The sequence below is a fragment of the Carcharodon carcharias genome, chromosome 7 (assembly GCF_017639515.1).
Source record: "Carcharodon carcharias isolate sCarCar2 chromosome 7, sCarCar2.pri, whole genome shotgun sequence".
Lineage (NCBI taxonomy): Eukaryota > Metazoa > Chordata > Chondrichthyes > Lamniformes > Lamnidae > Carcharodon > Carcharodon carcharias.
The window spans coordinates 71373863-71400821 of NC_054473.1; the positions used below are offsets into that span (position 1 = coordinate 71373863).

The 26959-nt window shown below is 39.9% G+C and overlaps 1 protein-coding gene across 2 annotated transcripts in view; it reads right to left on the reverse strand.

The window, feature by feature from the left end:
* Positions 1–6715: 6715 nt before the first annotated feature.
* Positions 6716–26959, reverse strand: part of edem1 (ER degradation enhancer, mannosidase alpha-like 1) — a 38208-nt gene continuing 17964 nt past the window's right edge. Inside the window, exons 5-12 of one of the 2 annotated variants that reach the window (XM_041191957.1) lie at positions 25284–25467; positions 22566–22740; positions 19691–19811; positions 19426–19596; positions 15298–15371; positions 13214–13310; positions 10493–10678; positions 6716–9718 (exon numbers count right to left, since the gene is read on the reverse strand). In XM_041191957.1, the coding sequence (XP_041047891.1) occupies positions 9629–9718; positions 10493–10678; positions 13214–13310; positions 15298–15371; positions 19426–19596; positions 19691–19811; positions 22566–22740; positions 25284–25467 (1098 nt within the window). In that variant the 3' untranslated portion in view covers positions 6716–9628. The remainder of the gene's footprint in view (positions 9719–10492; positions 10679–13213; positions 13311–15297; positions 15372–19425; positions 19597–19690; positions 19812–22565; positions 22741–25283; positions 25468–26959) is intronic. The other variant, XR_005943564.1, reaches the window with a different exon arrangement.

Consider the following 26959-nt stretch of genomic DNA (forward strand, 5'->3'; position numbering starts at 1 on the left):
ATTGAAAAAATATTGAGACCAGGATACCTCCTTCACAAAAGAGTGCGTAGGAAATTGCTAATGAAATGGTCACAGCCTTGAAAGCTTTCAATGAAAAAAGGAAAAGTCTATTTTATACACTCACAAATAATATCAAAAGCTACTGAGCTAGACAACTATATAGTTTGTAAAACAAAGAAAGGTATCTATAAGGATGGAATAATGATACACACAGCAAAATATGGACAAATGAACAATCGGCACGGTTATGAGCGGGAGCTCATGATGGAATGTAAGATAGTCTAGTAGTCTATTTATATATGTTTAGGATTAGAATTTGGCTTCTGCTCTTCTGATTAAGGCACTTGCTTTCTTTTTATTTTAAACTAGATTTGGGAAGGGGTGAAATGGTATCATTGATGATTATATGTCAAATTTAATAAATGCAATTATGTAAATAAAAATCTAAAAATCAGATGGAAATATAGCTTGGTGCAAGGTGTCAGACAATGACCATCTCCAACAAGAGAGAATCTAACCATCACCCCTCGACATTCAATGGCATTACCATCACTGAATCCCCCACTATCAACATCCTCGGGGTTACCATTGACTAGAAACTGAACAGGACTAGCCATATAAACACTGTGGCTACATGAGCAGGTCAGAGGCTAGGAATCCTGTGGTGAGTAATTCACCTCCTGACTCCCCACTGGTGCCTGTCCACCACCTACAAAGCATAAGTCAGGAGTGTGATGGAATACTCTCCACTTGTCTGGATGAGTGCAGCTACAATAACGCTCAAGAAGCTTGACACCATCCAGGACAAAACAGCCTGCTTGATTAGCACCCCATCGACATTCACTCCCTCCAGCACCGACGTGCAGTGGTAACAGTGTGTATCATCTACAAGATGCACTGCAGGAATGAACCAAGCTTCACCAAGACAGCACCTTCCAAACCCATGACCGCTACCATCTAGAAGGAAAAGGGCAGTCGATAGATAGGAACACCACCACCTGGAAGTTCCCTCCAAGCCACTCACCATCCTGACTTGGAAATATATCACCAGTGAAGCCCAACACAAACTGGAGGAACAGCACCTCATCTTCCGACTAGGCACTTTACAGCCTTCCGGACTGAATATTGAATTCAACAACTTTAGATCTTGAACTCCCTCCTCCATCCCCACCCCATTTCTGTTTCTTCCCCCTTCCTTTTGTTTTTTCCAATAATTTTTTTCCAATAATTTATATAGATTTTTCTTTTCCCACCTATTTCCATTATTTTTAAATCTTTTATGCCCTGCTAGCCTTTCCACCCCACCTCCACCAGAGCTGTACCTTGAGTGCCCTACCATCCATTCTTAATTAGCACATTCGTTTAGATAATATCACCACCTTCAACACCTCTGTGTTCTTTTGTTTGTGACATCTTTTGATTATTTGCTCCTCTTGCTTGTCCCTACAACCACACCAACCACCACCACCCCCCCCCACTTCTCTCCCTCCCCAACCACCGCCCCACCCCCCCGCCACCCCACCTTAAACCAGCTTATATTTCACCCCTCTCCTTAGATTCAATCAGTTCTGTGGAAGGGTCATGAGGACTCGAAACGTCAACTCTTTTCTTCTCCGCCGATGCTGCCAGACCTGCTTGAGTTTTTCCAGGTAATTCTGTTTTTGTTTTGGAAATATATTGCTGTTCCTTTGCTGTTGCTGGGTCAAAATCCTAGAACTCCCATCTTAACGGCACTGTGAATGTGCCTACACCACGTGGACTGCAGCGGTTAGGAAGTCAGCTCATCACCACCTTCTCAAGGGCAATTAGGGATGGACAATAAATCCTGGCCAAGCCAGCAACTCCAACATCCCATTAACAAATAAAGTGAAAAATTCTGAAACGTATTATTCTAGGAAGCCTTGCAGTTGCTGTTTTACAACTGTTTCTGTGATAATAGCCATTGCTACCTGTTGATAAAATATGGAGTATTGAAAGTGAAATCAATATGCTGTGCCAAATGATATACAGGAATTTATGAATTGTTTAAAGATATTAGTGAGGGGGGAAAGAAGAAAAGGGTTCTAGGTTACTCAAGACACTTCATGCAGTTCTAGGTAAAATGATGCCTGTCTATAGGGCTGGGATGTATTGTAGAGGTCATCACCACTCCATGGCTTCACTCTGAATGAAGAATTCCTGACTGTACTATATTGAAGGAACCCAAAAGAAAATTAACATTCAGACTGAGGAAGATATTGCATTAACCACTAAACCATAAAACATTTTGCTTTCCACCAACAAAAATAACCAAATTTGGCGATGAACTATTGCTGTCAGTCAGGCCTGTCCAGTTTACCTTCTAGAAAGAAGCTGTATGGAGTGCTTATGAATTTTGGTCAGAAACAACTGTTTACTTCAATGGTTAATTCACTGTTTAAAAAATGGTTACTTACTACTTGTTTAATTACAGGTTACTTAAAGAGGGATACCACTTACTACTAATGGCAAAATGCGTATAATTCAAGAGAAACACCTTGGGTGAGGTTCTCTCACATCCAGGTGTCAACAATTTGTAGCATTGTTGAGTGTTTAATGGGTTTGAAGGCCATTGAGAATATAAAACAGTAATATGAAAAATTAAAAATGATTGATCTTGAGCTGTGAGAGATCAGAAAGTGACTGAAAGATAACGTGGTCATGCATATACAGGGTCGGGATTTGTTTTATTCGCATGTTTTAATTCTTTTTTGCTTTTTCTTTAAACTTACAAAAGGCTTGTGGCTTTATACTATAGGCTGATACAAAGAAATTATTAGAAGTTGTCAACTTAGCTGACAATGCTGTTTAGCTTCTGCCAACGCATATACAGGAGAAAGCAGCCTGTGATTGCACGAGCAGAGAACAATAGGAAGGTAAGTTTTCAAGGTAAGGTCCAGGGCGAGGGGACAGAGGGAGGAGCGGTGTGAGGGGGCAGAGGGAGGAGTGGGGTGAGGGGGCAGAGGGAAGAGCAGGGTGAGGGTGCAGAGGTAAGAGCGAGCCTCAGAGCGAGGGGGCAAAGGGAATGGGAGGCCTTGGAGCAAGGGAAGAGTGGGCCTCAGAGCAAGGCAGCATAGAAAAGAGGGGGCAGGAGAAGAGCAGGACCCGGAGCTGGGGGCAGAAGAAAGCACAGGCCTCAGAGCAAGGGGCCTCAGAATGATGGGTGAGCGAGCACAGGACCCATCAGCATGTGAGCATGAGGGTGTGATTGTGTTGGTGATAGAGATATGAGTGTGAGTGGAGAAAGAGAGACGAGTGAATGCGTGAGAGGGAAGTGTGTGGGTGCAAGGAGGGAGAAATCATGTGTGTGTGAGGGAGGGGCATGTGTGTGAAAGAAAGTGAAATGCAAGTGGAGAGAGAGGGGAGTGTATGAGAGAGAAAGGAGTGTGTGCATTTGGGTGAGAGAGGATGTGAAAGAAAGAGTGTGAAGTGTGTGGAGATTGTGGGAAAGGACAGTGTGTAAGAGATGAATGAGAGAGAGGGGAGTGTGCGTGTGTGAGGGGGGGAAGGAGGAGTGTTTGTGAGAGGGAGGGAGGGGAAAATAAGTATGAAACAGAGGGAGAGAAGGGCGTGTGTGTGTCTTGCTCACTCCCAGTCTTAGGATTCTCATTCACCCGCACCTACCAAAACACACACTCACCTACCCTCAGTGGGCAAATGAGCAAGCACCCTGAGACTGGGAGTGAGCCACACACAAACTCTAATCATTATATTTACTCACTGCTAAATCTTTTAAAAATAATTTTTTGCTTTGGCTTTTTTTTAAACTCAGCAAGTTGTTTCTTTTCATACGTCAGTTTTTTAAAAAAAATCATGTTTAATATTGTGCCAAGTCATTTAGTTCCGAAATTTGCTCATCAGCCCCGAGTGAGACAAAAAATTGAAACCTGGCTCCTCACACGAAAAGGTTGGACAGTCCTGCAAGATGCATGTTGAATGATAAACAAGTTAGCATCTGATGTTTAGTAGGAACAAAGTCATTGCGTGATCTTGCTTACAGTAACTTATCAAGATATAATGAAGCTATCAAGAACATGACATGCAACTGGAGACCTATAAAATTTTGGAGCTTTCCTTCACAATTTGTAGAATTGGGGTTGAAAGGATTGATAGAAGTTATATCTCTACGCAGGAAAACTGGGCAATTACATATATTTCTCCAAGTCTATTGTTTCCAAACATTGAGTCATTAGAAAAACACAATAAAACTATAAATTTGGTTGGCAAATTAGAGTGCTCTCAAAAGTCAAATCTATTTGACTTCAAGATCTGATTAGAGGTAACTCAAGAAGTTTTAACACTTCAGATTTGAGCAAGCTTTTTGAAAGTGTTGGATAGAAGACTGGATTATAATATAGAAAGCCTACTATTGGAGAATGAGGAAGAAGATTCTGAATTGAATCAAGAATTGAATATTCATCAGGATGGAACAATAATTAGTAATTAATTTTAAAATAATTAGTAAAATTTATTAATTTTGCTTCCAATTTCCACCCTCCATCATTTTCACATGGTCCATCTCTGACTTTCCTTCCCTTCATTGACCTCTTTGTCTCAATTTCTGGTGATAGACTGTCCACCAATGTTCATTACAAGCCTACCAACTCCCACAGCTACCTAGACTACAGCTCCTCACACCCTGCTTCCTGTAAGGACTCCATCCCATTCTCTCATTTTCTGCCACTTTCAAAAACAGTTCCTCTGACATGTCTTCCTTCTTCCTTGACCGAGATTTTCCACCCACAGTGGTTGATAGGGCCCTCAACCGTGTCTGGCCCATCTCCCGCGCATCCACCCTCACACCTTCCTCTCCCTCCCAGAACCATGAAAGAGTCCACCTTATCCTCACTTATCACCCCACCAGCCTTCGCATTCAAAGGATCATCCTCCGTCATTTCCGCCAACTCCAGCATGATACCACCACCAAACACATCTTCCCTTCACCTGCCCTGGTGGCATTCCGTAGGGATTGTTCCCTCTGGGACACGCTGGTCCACTCTTCCATCACCCCCTACACCTCAACCCCCTCCCATGGCATCTTCCCATGCAACCGCAGAAGGTGCAGCACCTGCCCCTTTACTTCCCCACTCCTCACCAAGGGCCCAAACACTCCTTTCAAGTGAAGCAGCATTTCATTTGCACTTCCCTCAGTTTAGTCTACTGCATTCGCTGCTCCCAATGCGGTTTCCTCTACAGACTGGCTGACTGCTTTGTGGAACACCTTCGGTTTGTCCGCAAGCATGACCCAGACCTCACTGTCGCTTGCCATTTCAGCACTCCAACCTGCTCTCATGCCCACATGTCCGTCCTTGGTCTGCTGCATCGTTCCAGTGAAGCTCAACACAAACTGGAGGAACAGCACTTCATCTTCCGACTAGGCACTTAACAGCCTTCCGGACTGAATATTGAGTTCAACAATTTTAGATCATGAACTCTCCTCCATACCCACCCCCTTTCTGATCCTTTTTTCCAATAATTTATATAATTTTTCTTTTCCCACCTATTTCCATTATTTTTAAATGTATTTCCATCCATTGTTTTATCTTTGCCTTTTAGCCTATTTCAATCCCTCCCTTCACCCCACCCCACCTCCACTAGGGCTATCTGTACCTTTATCAGTCCTTAGATAATATCACCAGCTTCAACACCTCTTTGGCCTTTTGTCTATGACATCTTTTGGTTATCTCCACCTATCACTGGCCCTCTATCCAGCTCTACTTGTCCCGCCCCTGCTTAAACCAGCTTATATTTCACCTCTTTTCTATGTTTCCTTAGTTCTGTTGAAGAGTCATATGGACTCGAAACGTTAACTGTGTTCCTCTCCGCAGGTGCTGTCAGACCTGAATTTTTCCAAGTATTCTTGTTTTTGTTTTGGTATTCCAGCATCTCCAGTTTTTTGCTTTTATAATTAGTAAGGCTTGTTCTACAGCATCATTTTTGATTACAATGTAAGTGGCTCGGAAATGAAACAGAAATGAAGCTTGGCTTGCTAGCAAAAGAAAACTTGGTGGAGAAGTTGCAAGAAACAAAGATCTAATATAAGGGGATTGAATAGTTTGCAGAAATAAGACTTAGAAAGAGAAAAGGTAACAGGAGCACAAGACTTAAGTATACATGAGCAACTGGTCAGGACACTGGTCACAGGACACTTTGTAAAACCAACAATATGGAAAGCAAACAAAATTAGGTACAGCACAAATCCCCAGGGAAAAGAGTGACCTTGTATAGAGGACTAGTTTCCTCACCTGGGTAGACTGTGACTAGTATTGCAAGGACAATTTTACTTTGGAGAGGAGGCCCAAAAAAACTGATAGATTAACTGCTTGTACCAAGTAACCAACTATGTACGCTGAAGAGTTTAAAATTTTCATTGTACCAAAAATCACATCATATTAGTATTCCTCTTAAAGATGATTAACACATCTAAATGGGGAATTCTGACTATTCAGTCACCCACAATCACCAATGTAGGTAAGAAATGGCACTGTGATGGAGGGTGAAACAACTAGGGTGATCCTTGCTTTAATGTGCCTTGTGACAAAGGATACTTCAACCTTTGTTTTACAGATTGAAGATGCCCAACTTGCTAGTTATAGAAAAACCTATAATTTGCACCAAGTCTTTGTATAAGCAAAGCTTAGAAGAAGCAGAGTTGCATGTTTTGGTCTAGGCATTTGCAAAATAATGAAGCAAAAAAGACAATGGCACCACATTTTTATTGACATTTGTTTGGTCCTTTGACAATTTCAGTACCATTGTTCATTTCTGGGAAAATAAAATTTATACAGTTTTTCTTTTATATAAGTGTATTGCACATTGATTTTGGTAAACTTTAATACTACAACAATGTCCCGTATATTAAACATCCAGCTTCTGAGTAAATACTTTTATTTGTAAGAAAATGGAATTTGACAATTATTCTTACCAACATATTTTTAAAAAAGAGGCAGATCCAATGTGCTTTGTCATCTGCCACAACACCCAGGTTAGTCAATTAGGTAAAAGGACGTGATACAAACAGAAATCACTTAAAATGTTAAAACCTTGGTCATCAAACTTCCAACATTTGGCACCTTCATTGCACATATAACTGAAGGAAGACTCTGAACACAATTCAGCCCTGTTCCCCAGCCAGGCTCCTTCCCTCACCCACACACAAAAGGCCAAAATCTGTAGGGAACTAGAGATTAAATGATTGTAGAGGGTTAACCACTTGACCGAAAAAAAAATTCAGAGGGCAAACAGAGGCTGCTGGTGCACAAAATGTTCATTCAAATAGGCCAAAATGTAGTTTGAGGAGGGAACAGGCAAACTTACTCTAGTAATAGTATTAATTAGAATGCACAGATCTGTCCAAATTATTTTCGGTCCAGTTTCTAGACTTGAAATTTCAGCAACCCAACAAGGAAACTATTACCAACAAGGGATTTTGATCCAGCTGGGAGTACAGATATTTTAGATGTATTGTAGAAAAAAAATTGAAATTAAGCCCTTAAGTGAAGACAGCCTCATGTGTGGCCTTGAGGCAGAAGGCATGTTTGAGCCATGATTTCAGAACCTTTGGTTCCCAGTCTCATTCTACCTACCAACGAAGACACTGGACAGGAATAAAGTGCTTCCTTATTTGGAGGATAAAGATAGTGTTACAGAAATGCAAGTCATTCTTGCACAACTGGAAATAGTGGATTAAGCACAGCTCCTTAAACACTTGGTCAGAAAATGCAGTCACAGACAGTGACAAAACATGGAATCAACAAAATTCAGTCTATTAATTGACGGAGATGCCCAGTGGTCATAAAAGGTGCTATATAAATTCAAGTCTTTTTAATGGCTCCTTTCAGATTTCTTTAATTAATCTCTGCACCCCATCTCAATTTGCATGGTGCCACACACACGATCATCAGCTTGAACTACACAATTTTTGTTCTTCGCAAAATATCGATCGCCAACTTGTCAAAGGCAGGCCAGCTCTTCCAGACCACATAGTCATACTTTAGAAACAGTTTCCTCCACTCTCTCATTCCTTTTATCTGGATAACTTGACTTTTGTCAGTAGCATATGCAAAAAGACAATTCTGAAATTTCCACCATTTCGCCCATGTGCTGAATTTTCACAATCCAGAGAGTGAGATGCATACACAAAAGAAAATGCCCAATTTAACAAGGGCTGCATATGTATAATGTACACCAGGAAATAAGTAACCAGGTGGGAGTGTGGAAAATACTAAAAAAACCTATAATGTTCAATATTTTGCTGAAAAATTAATTACATCAGAATAGCCTAACTTGTTCTATTTGAACCACCCCCATCCAATGTCACAATTCATCAGATAGAAAAACATGGAATGCATTTCAATAATTGCCTATCAGAAGATCCACTTACATCACAGGTAATTCAGAAACAGATGCTTTGAAAGTATTTGACAAAGAATTCACTGGTGATACATAAGATTATAAAGCAGGCAGTGCTGAAGTTTAAAGGGAGCATTTATAAATTGCCAAAAGTGCTAGAAGGATTCCAATAGCGAATGTCAACAAAACTAAACTGCACAATATGGCAAACTAGAACAAAGCAATACCAGGGAATAGTGTGTGCTGATTAGAGCCCAACTGCAGAGTTCCCAAACTGAGCTGTATCAATATGGAGGAGGTATTGAGCAGCATTCAACACACCCTCTTCCCCTTCAATGGTTTGTGCAGTCTTGGCACTGCCACTGTGATGATATCTGAGCTGTTTTTATATTTGAGAGAGGCGCAAAGTGAATTTTACTTTCAGAAGAAAAATCACAAGGAATCATCCACAAAAATGAATCAAATTGTGGCTGAAGAATATACTTCATAATCATGGCACATTTGAACATAAGTGCTGCATTCCATAACACAGGCACAAGCCCAACCATCTAACGGGCAATGCATGCACATTAGACAGCTAGCAAAGTCAATGTGGATTTGGTGCTTAGACAAGAGATGCCATGATCTACTTTTGGTGAAAACAGTGAGCTACAAGGCACATTAGGTAAATCCAGAGATTACACTTTCTACACCCCCCCCCCACCCCCTGCCACATTTGGACACCCTGCACCCAACACGGGACTCTTGGAAAAATACCCAAAAGTGTGTGCACGGTCTTTCACAGTGCAGATCATCACCAATTCTTGGTTCTCAGATGCATGCACAGCACTTAATATTAGTACAAATGTGCATTCTGTAATGTGCACTGAAACTTCATTTCAAATGATTGTACATTTATGGGTAAATTACACAAATATTCAAACCCACTTAAACAAATGCTAGCATAAGTCTTCTTACATTTTATTCTTTTTGGAAGAGCCCTGTAGTCAAGCGATTACTCCTATGCCTTCACAGAAGACACTATGCATCAAAAACCCACCCATTTAAACAAAAACAATTCGTCCCCCTGCACAAAAGCAAAGGTTTAGATATAATATCGCTATTACAGAGATGAAATTTTATGTCCTAGAAATGTTTTTGAGAAGTTGTAAAAATCGTAATAAATAAAGTCAATATATTTATACACAAAATAAAAAGTTGCATAGTTGAAGGTTGAGTCCCTGCTTATTCACATACAAGCCCTTTTTATGAGGTTGCTTTAAAGAAGTCCCACCATCTGGTCAATCTGCTGCATGTAAACTCCTTTCAAGGGCAGCGCATATCTCCGCTCACTGGGGACTCTGCTGCACTGTGGAAACATTTTTTTTTAAAGCAATTAGTTTTATTACAGCAATAGTATCATGGGCTGTCAAGCTAGAATGGGGTGATTTACAAACGTATGCAAACAGCTGCATTTTTGAAAAAAATTGTATGAAGGTTTTTAACCTGCATATTTGCTAAATTAGATAGGTGCAATAGTACATTATACTTGATACTACCAGCAACTGGGGGGAGCAAATACGCATATTCCCATCCACCAGCCCATGCCAATATCCCTCATCTTGAAGTGGAGGGAGAGAACTCAGAACAGAGAGTGCTCCATGAATAACTGTGTTATTTGTTTTATCAATTGCGCAGTTTTGTCTAAAGCTTTCAAATAACTCAGAATTCAGACAACAGGAAATACACTGCAAAAATAGACAGCCATATCTAATACAATACAGGTTTACTTCATTTGAAACTTTACTCTTCAACCCATCTGAAGTTAATGACCCATTGACACCAATGGATAGGATCCAGACCCGTGATCCATGGCAATAACAGAATACAAAACTTCCTGGTTGCAGGATTTAGGCCTTTGGGACAAAACAGCAAAGCATCAAGGCAACACTGAACCAGAGAGAGAGAAATAACACAGGGTATTTAAACAGCTGCTCATGACCTGGGTTACAGCACGTGATACAATTTCAGACTGGAGGCCCTCACGATGTTAGTCTGAAAAAGGGTCCAGTATATAGAAAACAATAAAGTTTATTTTTATTTTCAAACCACAATGCAAACCCCAAAGGCTTACTTTACTTACATTAATGCTGGAATTGGCAGGTTTGTGGTCCAGCACTCCAGAGTTATCTACAGTACCTTCTTCCTTAGAAGATACATCTTCCCAAGGCTTTTCTCTGAAAAGCTTATCTACTGGCAAAATATGGCCTTCTGTTGTGAAAATATATTTGCTCCCAGATCTGTGCAATGGGTTGTCTTCGTCAAATAGCTGTTCAGACAGTCAAAAGGAAGATAGATTAAAAGTTCATCCAGACAACTAATACTGAAAGCACAGGATCTTATTTGGATTATACACTACAATGGTGTAGGGAAGTAAAGTCTTTATCTATTTGGATTAAATATTAATACAGCAGGATGTCAGACATCAGCTTGTGAATTTACACAAGGAATGAAGAACATTTAAAATGAACTTCAAACACAGTAGTAGACAGACATGCCTATTGGGGTTTGGGGTAGCGAAGAGAGGTAAAGGCATAGTTGGAAGCTGATTTGGAACTGCTTGAATACTGGAGGGATGAGCTTTGATGGATCAAATGACAATTTTTCATCCTTAACTTCCTATGATCAGACTGACATTTAATACTTGGACCTTCAGAACCCACTGATCCATCCGGTTTTATATGTAAAGCTTTAATGGCTTTGTGAAACTCTTATTAACACAGCACAGATTGGAGCTATCAAGTATGAAAGAGTACTGCAGAACTCCACATAAGTGATCACAACCTCAATTAATCCAATGTTAGCTGTGAGAAAGTTACTAGAATGTTATTAAGGGCACAACGACTGAGCATTTGCTCAAACAGGAGTTGATCAGAGAGCCAGTGTGGATTTGTAAACAGTAAGTCATGTTTACCAAAGTTGTTGAACATAATGAAGGGATAATAAATGTAGTAGGTAAGGAGTGTCTATGGATATTACTTAAATAAACTTTCAAAAAGCATTTGACAAGCTGAATGACGAGGGAAAAGGAATAAAGAGCCATACAATCTAAGTTGGCCAACAGCACTAAGCTTTGTGGTACAGTATATAGAGAATCACAGAATGCTTATGGCACAAGAGGCAATTCGGCCCATTGTGCACATGCTGGCTCTTTCAGCTAATCTCACTCCTCTGCTTTTCTCTATCACCCTGCAAGTTAATCATCAAATTCCCTTTTAAAAGCCACAATTGAATCTGCCTCTTCTCGGGCAGTGCATTCCAGATCTAGCCATTCGCTGGGCAAAAATGAACTGATCGACAAGCTGAAAGGTTTATCATCTTGTTGTGTTCCTAGCTTCTTTAATATACAGTGACAGGATCAGAATCCATAAATTTTAAAAGAAAAAAAACAAGTATTTGAAGGGTTTGGGACAAGGGCAGAGGAATGGGTCTCAGTAAATTCTGTGACTGAACTAAAACACTCTTCAGCCAATTTCCCTCATGCCAAACTCCTACATCCACGTTTACAATCAAGAATCCTAATGTAAACCTATAGAACTGCAGTTACACACTATCAATCGTGACTTAGTGTCTTAAGTTTCATCCCTCCCAGCCCCTCAGGTTGTAATATACAAAATATGCTGACCTATAACCAACTCCGCTTTCCAACTTCACAAATGTTAGAATTCTAGAATGATGCAGCACAGAAGGCTGTTTGGCCTCTCACGGTTCTTTGAAAGTTATCTGACTTGTCCCTGCCCTTTCCTGATAACCCTCCAAATTTTTCCCATTTAAATATTTATCTCACTCTCTTTTGAGAGGCATCACCGAATATTTCCCTTTCAGATAGTGCATTCCAGATCACAATTTTTCAGGCAATATATTCCACATCACAATAATATTCTTGTGTAAATAAAATTATCTTAGCTCTGGTAGGTTTGCTATTTACCATGAACTTGTCTCCCCTGGTTATCAACCCTCATGCTGAAAATTGCTCCTCTTTACCTACTCCATCAAAACCCTTCAGGGTTTTGAGCGCCCCTGTTAAACCTCCACTTAACTTTCACTATGTAAGGAGAATAACTCCACCGGCTCTAGTCCCTCACCCTGCTTACTATTCTAGTAAATATCCTCTCCACCCTCGCCAAAACCTTGACTTCCTTCCTAAAGTGTGGTGTCCAGAATTGGACAAAATTCCCCAGTGGGAGCCTCATGATTTGCATAACTTCCTGCTTTTGTACTCTGTCTCTATTAATACAGTCAAAGATCCTGTATGATTTTTTTTTTGAAACAACCTTCTGAGCTTGTCCTGCTACCTTCAAAGGTTTCTCTGTTCCTGCACCCATTTTAATTTTACTGTTTCGGTTATTTTGCCTCTCCTCATTCTTCCTACCAAAACGCATTATTTCATACTTTGTGTTAAATTGCATCTGCCACATTTGTGTCTGCCTATTTCATTAAACTACGCTATTTAATTATAAATAACAGAATGTGTGGTTTTTAACGTGGAACAGTGTTGCTCCCTTGTCCAATTATTTCCCATCCTATATCCTTGTTTCACCTGAAGACTTTACTTGGTCATGGCTCTCCATATGCAACACTATAGAAGATATATTGGTGCTGCATTAAAAAGGTATTAGCATGCAAACAATCACCAGAGCTCAAATAATTTGTATTATCTTCAATGTTACAGCTTTGAAACCTAGGTCAATTATTCTGCAGTTATACATTTGTAAGAAGCATTCTGAAAAGAACACTGATATTAACCAACTGACTTGCTTTAAATTTATAATTCCACTGAAAAATGTTTACAGGAACAACATACCAAATATAAATATTTACAGGTCTCACTCAGAAAGAAGCTCTCCATTCGATCTTCCTTCGACTTGTCTATTACATGGTGAAGTGTGGCATAACCACATCTATTTGCAAAGAAAACAGCTAACTGTAATTGCAGTGTCAGATTGGTATGAGTTTTCACCATGACAACAAAATTTTACAGCACATTAGAATAAGCAGTTTCTCATTCTTTTTTGTGGTCTATAATTTTACCACTGATAATTTACTCATACCAAAACAATTTTTGCCCCAGCTATCTTTAAGGTCCATTGGCAACAAAACTCTGCTGTTGATTCAGCTAGTTTTGTCAGGAAGAAACCAGCGGACAGGAGAAGCCCTTCCCTCTTGCAAAATCTCTGTTTCTACGCTCTTCATTGGCAGTGGGCACCTGGATGAGATACCAAATGTCTACAAGTACCCATAGGACCGTGGCCCCAACACAAGGATCACTGCCTGCCTAAAAGAAAGGAATTGACAGGAAACTGTTTATTTTAAAAGTTATTGAAGTAACAAAGTGTGTATCTGCATCAGGAATCATTTTTAACAGATGCCAAGATAAATGGTGAAATTCTCCCTGGTACTTGAAAGGTACCTACAGTTTTGTTCTTTGGTCAACAGAAACCAAGTGAATAACAACACAAAGGTAGCAGGGAGCAAACAAACTTGGGATATCAACTGCAGAAACACATACAATGCTCTGTTCCCCAATTCACTTTGCTGCCAGATGCAAAATATAGCTTAGAACGCCTACATATGCTTCAGGACAATGAGGCAGCCGAGACATCAATCTAACAAATAGGAAAACACTCAAGTCGAGACAGTGCGTAATCCAGGTGAGCATCTGCAGTACTGCTTGTTAGCTGAATCTTAAATTTTCGCTCAGATTATGGTACTGGGGGTTTTGTTAATTTTAGTCTATTGGCTTAGAAGTGTTATAAAACACTTAAAATAAGAAAGCAGATAGACATGAAGTGGCAACTTTAATAAGGGAACAACAATAATGTGTCTCAGGTGGGTTCTATTGAAATATTAGGAAGTAACCAATTTTTATATCATTAAGGATAATGAATCAATTCTTAAATCACTGTTAGTTGGCCTAACCCTCCTTAACCATTAGATGGAATTAGATGGCATTAAATTCATTAACTGTTAACAATTTGCATGCTTTTACAGTTAACTGGCGGGAAGCCACACCTAATTATGGACAAGCGAGGATACGGCAGTCTGTGTAAGAAATGGTTGGTTAAAGTGACAGAGTGCAGCCACCAATTGGGATATGTGATACCTCATTAACTGCTACATGGAATTGGATAGTTCTAACCCCATTGACTACTAACTTATATAACTGCATGCTTTAACAGTTGATTGGAGGAAGGTCACACCTAATTCTGGGCAGACAGGGGCACAGTGGTCTGTATCAGATAATGACATGCTGGAACTAGGCGGAATGGAGCCAATGAGTTTCAGGGCATGGATGCACAAGAGAACCATAAAGGAAAGGAGCATAAACAAAACAGCGCTAACAGAACAAAGATCTGAACCAAGAAACATCATGTTGAGCTGCTGTCCAGAGACTCAGTGGTAGCTGGGGATACACCAGAAAATGTGTTAAAGTCCCCATGCAAAGACTGCAAGGGAATTGCCCAGAAAGTTAAAACTTGCGATGGGCAATGACCCTACACAAGGGACCATCCAAGACTCCAATTTAAACCTGAGACTTTGGATGGTTCCCACTTTCCAACGGGCTGCCAATAACATCCATGCAAACTTCTCCTCCTCCTCTCATGGCTCATTGACTCAAACAATCCAGTGCAAACTATTAGTGAAAATTTATTTTGTTACATCCAATTCAGCAAATAAAAACCTTTTCTGCCCTACCTCAAAGATCAGGTGTTGATAAGTGATATAAATTCAACAGTATTCAAAAGAAATCTGATACCCAGAGAAGATGGAGCAGAGAGTTTTAAAAACTGACTTGGAACAACACAAGACTTTAAATTTTTATAAACATCAGATGAACAGCAAGTCACCCCGATAAAAAAAATCTACAAATTTTATTCCAGCACTGACCTGACTTTGGTGTACTTCTCTAAACTCTGGAGGATATCCATCCCCACATGCAAGTAGAAAGGATTTTTTGTTGCCTTGTATCAAACAAAAACAAGAAGTGCTTTAGCGATAGAGGGCATCAGATCAAATAATCAATGCTAGTGCTCCACAGCATAAAATCAACTGCAGGTTTCTTTAAATTCAGTGTTTATAGAATCGTTTTCAAGAAATAATGTATACTTCATTAATGAATAAAGACACTTCAAAGTAGCATGCCAAACCATACAATTGAAAATAGGTACTAGTCTGTGCCTAGTTGGCTGATCTCGGGCAAAACAATAATGGGATACTGCAGTTGACTGAATTCAGTGTCCCCAAAAGCTAAGTTAGGTGTATGTGGAATAGCACCATAGCATGAGTCAGTGTTGTCAAATGAGAAAGCAAGAAATTTGTCAAGATAGCTGCCTGTTCCTAGTTTTAAAACTGAACAGAAACCATTTCCCATATACATGGGATTAGTTTAATTAAATTTAGCTGATAAGCTGTCACAAACAGACATGTATTGGGAAGTACAAAGATGACGTCAGTCATAAACATGAATTATCTGTAGATAAACTTGGACCAAGAGATAGGTACCGTCCTCCAAGGGGATGCAATTAGGTTCCTCTGCACTACAAATCTATCCCACGCAGAACATTCCATGTCTGACTGTACAGAACTGTAGAAATCACGTCCTGCAAAGGGTCCAGTTGCGACTTCTTATGACTGACCAAAAGCCCAATTTCTGGAGTCCAGGCTGGAAGCTCAGACTAACCATTCGTCCAGATACAGCTACACATGAAAATCCTGCAACATAGGTATGCAGCTATTACTGAAAGGCCCTCTGCAAAGACTCTGGAAGCCTGGAAAAGTCAGTACTGAACAACTGTTATTTTCCATCCCACAAAATTAGGTTAGTTAAGCCTGTAACTACTGTAAATCCACAGTAAGTCATTGCTTCTGTTAACATCCAGTTAATGCTTTAATACATCTGTTTGTCATTGTCAGCCTAAGCCACAGTCCACTGAAGTGTTTATTCTACCACCTTCCTAAATCAAGGTGGATCATGGGGATATGCAACATGGTCAGTAAACAAAATTACAGAGCATAGAGTTCACAATCAACTCCTGTGCTCATTACAAATTGCCTAGCTGTGACGCAAGAGGTCTGTGGTTGAATGATTGCTCTGTGTAAGGAAGTGAAATTTTAAACTGGCACAGGATATCCCGACAAAAGAACCCATAACTGACTAAAGAACCCACAGCTGTGCAGTGGTGCAGGCTACACGGTCCAAAATTTTAATATTTCAAGTGCAGGTACCATGCTTGTTTTAATGATCTTATTGTGCCAGCTCCTCAACCTAAGTGGGACAGCAACTTATAATTGAAGAAGTGATCCAGGCACACCATCATTTTTTTAAAAAATTCATTCATGGGATGTGGACATCGCTGGCTAGGCCAGCATTTATTGCCCATCCCTAATTGACCTTGTTTAAGAGGGCATTTAACAGTCAACCGCATTGCTGTGGGTCTGGAGTCACATGTAGGCCAGACCAGGTAAGGATGGTAGATTTCCTTCCCTAAAAGGACGTTAGTAAACCAGATGGGTTTTTACAACAACCGACAATGGTTTCATGGTCATCATCAGACTTTTAATTCCAGATTTTTACTGAATTCAAATTCTACCATCTGCCGCGGCGGGATTCAAACCAGGGTCCCCAGAGCATTTCCCAGGGTCTCTGGATTACTAGACCAGCAACAATACCACTACCCCACCACCTCCCTATTTTTGCAGCATTAAAAAATATTTAAGGCCACCCAAATGGGTCAGGAGTGGACTGAAGGGCCCTAGGGAAATCACTTTCCATTATAGGTGATCTAAATCCTTGATTGAACACACAGTGCAAACCCATGGAGGACATAAAAACAAAAAACTGCAGATGCTGGAAATCCAAAACAAAAACAGAATTACCTGGAAAAACTCAGGTCTGGCAGCATCGGCGGCGAAGAAAAGAGTTGACGTTGAGTCCTCATGACCCTTCAACAGAACTGAGTAATATTAGGAGAGAGGTGAAAGACCCCAGCTATGCCTGTCTCTTTATGGGGTATGTGGAACATTCCTTGTTCCAGTCCTACTCCAGCCCCCTTCCACAACTCTTTCTCCGGTACATTGATGCTTACCTCGGTTCTGCTTCATGCTCTCATCGGGACCTGGAAAAATTTATTAATTTTGCTTCCAATCTCCACTCCTCCATCATTTTCACATGGTCCATCTCTGACACTTCCCTTCCCTTCTTTGACCTCTCTATCTCAATTTCTGGTGATAGTGTCCACCAATATTCATTACAAGCCTACCGACTCCCACAACTACCTCGACTGCAGCTCCTCACACCCCGCTTCCTGTAAGGACTCCATCCCATTCTCTCAGTTCCTTCGCCTCCGTCGCATCTGTTTTGATGATGCTACCTCCAAAAACAGTTCCTCTGACATGTCCTCCTTCTTCCTTAACCGAGGTTTTCCACCCACGGTCGTTGACAGGGTCCTCAACCGTGTCCGACCCATCTCCAGCACATCCGCCATCACGCCTTCTCCTCCCTCCCAGAAACATGATAGGGTCCCCCTTGTCCTCACTTATCACCCTACCAGCCTCCACATTCAAAGGATCATCCTCCGCCATTTCCGCCAACTCCAGCATGATGCCACCACCAAACACATCTTCCCTTCACCCCCCCCGGCGGCATTCTGTAGGGATCGTTCCCTCCGGGACACCCTGGTCCACTCCTCCATCACCCCCTATTCCTCGACCCCCCACCTATGGCACCTCCCCATGCCCATGCAAAAGATGCAACACCTGCCCCTTCACTTCCTCTCTCCTCACTGTCCAAGGGCCCAAACACTCCTTTCAAGTGAAGCAGCATTTCACTTGCATTTCCCCTAACTTAGTCTTCTGCATTCGTTGCTCCCAAAGCGGTCTCCTCTACATTGGAGAGACCAAACGTAAACTGGGCGACCGCTTTGCAGAACACCTGCAGTCTGTCCACAAGAAAGACCCAAACCTTCCTGTCGCTTGCCATTTTAACACTCCACCCTGCTCTCTTGCCCACATGTCTGTCCCTGGCTTGCTGCATTGTTCCAGTGAAGCCCAACGCAAACTGGAGGAACAGCACCTCATCTTCCGACTAGGCACTTTACAGCCTTCCGGACTGAATATTGAATTCAACAACTTTAGACCTTGAACTCCCTCCTCCATCCCCACCCTCTTTCCGTTTCTTCCCCCTTCCTTTTGTTTTTTCCAATAATTTATATAGATTTTTCTTTTCCCACCTATTTCCATTATTTTTAAATCTATACCTTTTATGCCCTGTTAGTCTCTCCACCCCACCCCCACTAGAGATGTACTTTGTGTGTCCTGTCATCCATTCTTAATTAGCACATTCGTTTAGATAATATCACCTCCTTTGTTCTTTTGTCTGTGACATCTTTTGATTATCTGCTCCTATCACTGCTTGCTTGTCCCTACAACCACACCACCCCCCCACCCCTTAAACCAGCTTATATTTCACCTCTCCTAATATTACTCAGTTCTGTTGAAGGGTCATGAGGACTCGAAACGTCAACTCTTTTCTTCTCCACCGATGCTGCCAGACCTGCTGAGTTTTTCCAGGTAATTGTTTTTGTTTTGCCCATGGAGAACATGTTTAGCTTAGTGTATCGAAAGTCTGTCCTGATCAAAATCCCTACACCCTTGAAATATATATGCAAGTACAACAATCTGGATTTAAAAAAAAATCAATCTAAATGGACCCAAAATTTTGTAAAAATCCTTGAACCCATCCAGGGGTGGTGCAGGGTGAAATGAATTTGCTGTATTGAGGGAAGATTTGAAGATCCACCTGATCCACTGTGTCAGAGTGTATCCTATTCTGTATCAATTTAAATGTGAAGCCAAAATGCTTCCTTTTGTGGAGCACAATTTTGTAACACTCGCCCAACCTCAAGGTTCCAGTAAACCAAATGAGATCCTACCTGGTACAGCTTGTGCTGATAATGAGGGTGGAAGAGAATTCAATTGAATGGGATATTGTTAAAGAATACATTTCTAGTGCCATACCTGATACAGCAGATAAGTAGACTCAACTAATTCAGGTCTTAGTGGGTAAAACATCACATCAGGTGCTTGAAGCTGCCAGTTATACCGCTCTGGAAGAGCTCCAAAGCGTTTCCATATGGCATAATAAAAGGCATGAAGGCAAATGGCATCTTCTACATCACCTGTTAAAACCTGAAGCAAATAAAAAATCTTATACTGTAAGGTCATGCAAGGAAGGTTATAAAAAGGCTAGAAAAAATTACAATTTTAAAATCAATAAAGATACCTGAAGACCAGGGAAAAACGCCTGTAGTGAATCAATCCATGTGTTCATTAGTTGACCATTAAACATATTCACATTAACATAGAGCGGAGGATCTCCCTCTCCCTCATTACAAGCTTCACGTCTGCATGTTGAGAAATATAATACAAATTTATACCTATGCTCTGGCAGTAAATCCCAATTAAAAATAAACTGTTGAGCTGGAAGAGTCCACTGACTCCAGCACTCCATAACATTTGTTTCCATTCAAATTTGTTGCTATGCAAATACCATCAAGACATTGCTATAGGCAGTATACCAGTTCATCACAACAGCACATTTTCAATGCTATATTGTGTACCATGTGGTAATTTACTCTGATTGTTTTCAAAAGTTGAGGCAAGAATTCTTATGGACTGATTCTCAAATGTGGAGTATCCCATCTGGAGACCTGCAGTTATTCAGACCAACAGCACATGGAGAACTAGGCAGACTAATAAAATAGGGCAAAAGTAATCTATAAAAAGTATTAAGATTTCAGGTGAGTTTGTAATCCATCAATTAATCCTCTGACTCTATGCTTGGCAATTGTATGCAGCTTTCTAAAATATGTTTTAATATCCAGGCTGAAAGAGCAATATAACTTCTGCGTATTCAAGACACAAATTTTCAGGAGCAGAAGGTGGCCTTTAAGCTGGCATATTTTCCAGACACCCATCACACTTTCTTGCTGTCATTTCAAATTACATAAAACCTTACGCCCAGAATCCTCACCCCTCAGAAAAGGTATATTCTATCAACAAAGGAGCATAGAAAATATTAGGAAAGGCTTTGCAGAAATTGCCAGCTTGTTTAATTTCACCATTCTTGCAGTGCATTGGTTAAAACATTTAGTCATAAATGTTTTGTGGGCAGAAAGTTAAAAAAAAGGCTGATTGGTCCCCATTTGACAAATGATCAAATCTATAATGTGTTTCCAGGAGAAAGGTTTAAAATGTCAGTGTTATGAAGCTATTAAATGTATATAATATTGGAAAATATTTTTCTTTTAGAATAGAGATCTAGTCTGTGGGTGTGTCTTAATTGAACTAAAACCAGCTAGTCTGGATGCTTTGATGTGTACTGGTTCTGAGGTATAAGAGAGGTAGAATGGATTTGCATTTTCTTGAATAGAGCATTCAATAAAGGGTACCTAGCTAGCAGAGACCAAGCAATGCTCATATCACTAATAAAATTGGTATTATAAAAGAGGTTTCATTGTTAGAAGAGGTGGAGTTCAAAGGGGCTGGTGATACAATGAGAATTTACGTTCAATGTGCTGTGTTTGGGTATAACTGTGTGCAGGGCAGGAGCAAGCTAAGATCAAAGCAGCTGTAAGCCTACAACTGTCTCGACAGGAACCTGAGTTTGAATTTGTAAGATGAAAATGCTTTGCCTGGTGTTTGCTTAAAAATCTATGGGTTGATGTTCCTTAGTGGAGATTAATGTGGGAATTTGTTAAAAGTTATGATAGTGATTTGTAGCTATGTGTATGTCTTTAATGTATTATAACTTAATAAAATGTTTCATTTAATTTAATATAAAAACCTCTCGAGAACTGGTGGTCTGATTCCTGAATTTAGAGTTGCATCTCAAACGTACCACTTAAAAATATAGGTTATGACAGTTGTTTAAAGTTTCTCTCTGGGATTTTTAAACAACTCAGCTTTACCAACTGCTGGGTCATAACACAGAATTTCACTTGCACCCAGTCTACTTGTGGTGAAGTGCAGAAACATGGCTGTCCTTTGTGAAATAGGAAAGAACCAACCAACAAGCTCCAGCACTATTCACGTAAGGACCATTGTCCTCACATACCACCTGCCACGATCAGGTGCTATTTTATTATTGTTTTGATGGCAGTATAACTTGAGTAAATGCCAAATCAGAAAAGGAAACCAGTTTTCCATACCAAAACGTTCTTAAATAACTTGGCAGAGAAATCTCTTTCGATTGTGCAAAAGCAGCACAAGAAGCTCTTTTTTTAGTGGAAATTGTAAGTTTAAGTCTTGATGACACCAAGTGAATTGGTTACCAGTTGCACTCAAAATTGCTGAAATGAGTGAATTTCTGCAGCCCTAGAAACAGCCCTGCTGTTCTCAAGAAGGCAAGAAATGTGCTTTGCATACATGAAACTGCACCCAGTGTCTGGAAATACAGCTAATAGATTTAGTTACCCTTTTGAAACTACATACAAATCCCTTCAATTAGCAAGCTACGAGCTGTGCATTTTATAGACAGAATGCAAGTTATAAGTATTATAGGTACTGAAAATACGGCTTTGCTCACTTTCTGCAAGGAAATCTGCTTTATACTGTTAACGCTTCCTAGAAGAATAGGGCAACATTTCCCCATAATATAAAACTATGGAAATCAAGTGCAAGTTAAGATAGTTTGCCTTGTATTGATTAAACAAACCAATCCCACTTGCTCCAGCATTTTCTGTCATTAGTATTTTTAAAAATTTGTTCAGTGGCGGTAAAGAGAAAACCCATTGATTAAAATTAACGTCAAGTTATAAATTTACAATACACAAACTTAAGAGCTTTGTGGTGGGACTTCTCAAAATTAATGGTTTACATTGATTTTCATAACCATTCTCCCCCAACCTGCTTTAACCATTACTTTACAAGTTATACAGCTTAATGCTCTAAAAATGTTGAAGAAAAATTTCAGAAATTACTGTTTACTGGAATTACATGAATTTTCATTGAATTTACAATTGCATGGCAACCTATATCAATAAGGTGCAAAGATATACAAAATTAAATAAAACGCTTGTAGCATGGCTGGATGAAGCTACAGCTGAAGATAGTAATTATCCATGAGCTTAAAAGCTGTAGTTACAAGGATATCATACCCTCTCCTCAGATGATTCCGAATGCTTTCATAAGCAGCATTAAACATCTCCAGATCTTCACTTTCTCCAAATAGTATGTAGGATTTCAGAAGATACTCATAAAATGAGTCCATTCCTGCCCCTAATCCACTTTGTTTTCCAACCCATTGTCCAGTCTGAATGTTTACCACATTCCCTGTGTAAAAAATGAAGGCAAACTAAATGTCCAGGAGTTCAGATAAATTCTCCACGCTCAAATGTTAGATCTTGGCAGAGCTTTAATTTTAAATGCCAAAGACATCAGTTAGCAACTTCATCATTACAGCGGTAAAGAAACAGACTCTAAACTGAAAGGTATGCCCAATAAAGGTGCAGGAATTCCAACAGCAGCTGTAAAAACTTCCAAATGGACGGATTATGCCCGTGAGAAATAAACCACCTCCCCAGAACTCAAAGTTCAGACATCCTATTTTTTATATAAATTTAGGGAGTGATGAAAAATGAATCAAATGCTGTATCAGTTACATCATGTGTAAACACCAGTGATCAAGTAATACATTGAAGGGCAGTACAGTTATTTCAATTGGCTTACAAATCAAATTATACTAAGAGAGCTTGATATCTGTATGAATAAATCTTCAATGTACTTTATGCACACTGAAACTGCGGTCTTCAGTGTTACACTAGTATAATTTGTCAATTGTTTAAAAAAACCATGCTATTCTCTAAACAGAGGAATTAGCTTAGCTATTGCTCAGGGATTTTTTTCGCAAATGCAACGAACACCAAGTTTATTCATTTCCTTTCTCAGCCACGGATAAGGACTCCTAAGCTTCCAAGTATATCACAAGAGCAACTCTGGATTGATTTCTTGACGATTTCCAGTGGAAAAGTATTAAGCCTCCAGAAGGAGGTTATAAACAAAGTTTGGTTCAGGATGGTAATCCAGATCTCACTGTTCATGCCAACATTTTTGATGCTCTATCCCACTGTGTCACCAAGTACAAATGGAGAATACATATCGATCCAGAAGACGAGCAAGAATGTACACAAAATGGCTGATTCTGTGAGCTAATAAAATCAGAGGCCCCGATAATAGTGTGTTGGGACTTAACACTTGTGCTTATAACCAGTTTGGTTATATAAAAAAGTGTCCTGATTGAAAGAAGATCCACTAAAACTATATGTTAGTGGATCTCATTACATTGTTCAGTCAGGTAATATCAATGCATCTCTTAACATGAAGGCAATTGGTGGGGTTTCATTCATTTCTTTTTCTGTTTTGCTCAGTCTTTCCTTACCTTCAAGGCTGACTGTTGGTTCTTTCGTGTAGAATTATGTGCACTTATCCTTCCATGGAAATCCTTCTATCACCCCCCCTTGTCTCTGCTTTTCTCTCTCCTTTTATCTATCTCCTTTAAGTTTTAACTTCTGTAATAATTCTCTGCCATTCGTTCTTCCTGCTCATCTCTCATTGTTGTGCTCTCTCTGCATTCTCCTGTTGTAGCTGAGTTACATGAGACATGAATGGGGTTATCAGGTAGATGGAGTGTAGAGGGGAAGCTCTGAGGATATCTCAATTGAACAGTTTTATTCAAGTGTGGGAGGTCAACAGGTTGACAGAAGAGCAGTTAGAGGAGTGAGGCTTTGGTTGAGGTGGGCAAGAACAATACAGATGGCAAAGGAAGCCCCTGGTTAAAACAGAAAAGCTGGAAGGGTTCCTGACATGAACAGGGAATAGGGTGTCAGAATGGAAATAAGAATACAAAAAGTGCAGTCGGTCTTTCAATTAGAATTAAATCAAGCCTTAGGTTAAAATATAAGTAGCTCAAAGTGAGCCTGAGGCCTGTTCCTTAAAAGCCTCAAATAAGTAACCCTCAAATCTGCAATGCAGTGGATCCAAAATTGAAGCTCACCACTATGACCCAAATAACAGAAATTGGCTTGAAATAGTTCTCTCTCATGAAATGTGGACTATCCACATAGGTCATATCATATAGATATTTTTTTCCTTCTACATTCGCCCGAATATCTGGAGCAAATCATACATATCAGTAGGTTACTAGTGCCACGGTATAACCCACAAACATACAGATGGGTTGAAGCACTATATTAAAACTAAATAATTGTCATTTTTGCAATGACAAGCTCCATAGGAGAAAATGTTGACTCTTTGCAGCAAGCTCCTAATCTTCACCATTATCAAGCGGCGCACTGAACTAAAAACAAGTCTAATTGGAAAATAGCAGCAGCACAAAAACCATAATCATCTGAGATGCCTGATATCTTGGCAACAACTTTCTGAAGTGCTCTCTTGGAACAAAATGGTTCCTACATTTTCTTATAATTATAATTTGTATGCCTACATTATAATTGAACTGTGTGCCATTCTCCAATTTCTAGTGACATTACCATGGTAACTTCTATTAGAAGTTATGGCGGTAACAGCAACCACTGCTGTTCCTACAAATAAGGATTCAGCTCCTTCCACATTCCAAATATCGAAAAGTGGAATAACGATGGTTTAAATGAAAACAGGTTACATTACAGCCCACCTCGCACCACAAGCTACAACTTAATGTTTAAAAAAGTTCTTAATGTAAAACAATTTGTCAAAATGTTCAAAATTAATCAAACATTTTAATTGGCATTTTTTACATCAAGAACTTTTGCATTAAAATGCAGCTTTTGTCAAGTTTCACGAGTAACTCAGAAGCCCAAATAATGCATTTTATGTACCTAGCAGTCCCGTCTCATCGCTTCTCAGTTTCCAAAGGGCTCTCACAGCTTGGCGAGCTACCCACTCAAATGTAGAATCCCCAATGAGGCGGCTCAGGATTCCAAACTCCACAAGCAAAGAACCAGCTCCAGCAGTGCACGTTTCATTAAGACAAGTAGAAGGCACCCCTTTCTTTAGATTTACCTGCAAGTTTTTGTTTTAAACAAAAAGGTAGAGTTCTTTACTTCATTACTTTCTGCCATGCCACACTGCAAAATAAATTCAAGGTCAGCAGGGAATTAAACCACTACAATACATCCAAGAATTTTTGGCTGTTTTCAGTTTGAATGAGCTTCTCTTTGAAGTCAGACTTCTGTGTTCCACTTCAACAAGCAATCGTAGTTCATTCATCTGTGACAAACTCTTAATATATCTTACCATGTCTTTTCTCTCATCAATGTGAAGCAAAATTACCTCTCTTCAGCTGTAATCACTACTGTAGATGTGGCTACTGCACATTGCTCATTTATTCTGAGCACCTACCTTTCAATATGGCAGGAATAATGTTCATTGTGCATTCACTTAAAAGACAAGCAAGATATTGCAAACTTAAAATGTGATTTTAAAAAGCCACAAATTGAATTCTTTAGGTGCAGCTTAAACAATTTTGAAATCCTACACTTCAATATTTAACTCAAAAAGTAGTTCATATATACAGTACTTTCTGCTTAGGTCAATATTTCAATTATCAACATAAGCAATTCCTTTTTTATTTGAATTGATGTGCAGCTGACTAAGCAGCTTGCTACCACAGTGTAAATTACCTGCATTTGTGAAGGATACAATAAAAAGAAACCTATAGGATCATAATGAATGGTGGAGCAGGCTCGAAGTGCCGAATGGCCTACTCCTAGTTTCTATGTAAAAGGCCCCAACAACAGGAGTCTGTGAACTGTCAAGCCCCAGGCACTGAGAGATGTCACAGGAACAGGGGCGATGTACTCAGCCGAACTGCACTAAGCTGTTTACCAGCCCAGGTTGGGTGCTGAACCCTGCATGTGCTTAGATCACAGGAATCATCATGAAGATGTTTACCAGTCCAGTTTGGGCACAGAAGTAAGTGGTAAGCTTTTAATAACTTTAGGGGCTGAAAACTTTAAGTTAAGCAGGCCAGAGTTAATATGAACATCAACAAACAGTAAGATTTTTTCTTTAAACTTAAAGGGACCGTGTCTTGACATTTATCATCATCATAAGTAGGTTGTTGACCAAACCAGGGTCAAGATAAGTGGACAGGATTGTAAAAGCATTCAGAACTTAATTAATGTTCAGTGAATTTTTTGTGTAAAAGAAAATTAACAAATTCACTATCTCACAAAAGTTACTCTTACATTGGCCTTAGAGAAGGGTTCAAGTCATGCCAGTAACAAGTCTTAGCGAATCAGGCTAGTTCATATTGAGATTGCCATGGTTGCCAGAGACTGAAATTTTGGGGAGCAACAACTTGCAATTATAGAATGCCTTTAAGCATACCACTAAAGTCAATGTAAAAGCAGCTATGACTGCCCCAAAGCCTTGAGGTAATTGTCTGGGCTGGTGTTTTAAAATCTTTGAAGTGTTCTGCACAGGTTTGCCTTCATTTCTGTTCTTTCTCAACCATACACTAGTCCTCACACTGCATCCAAAAGTCAAGCAA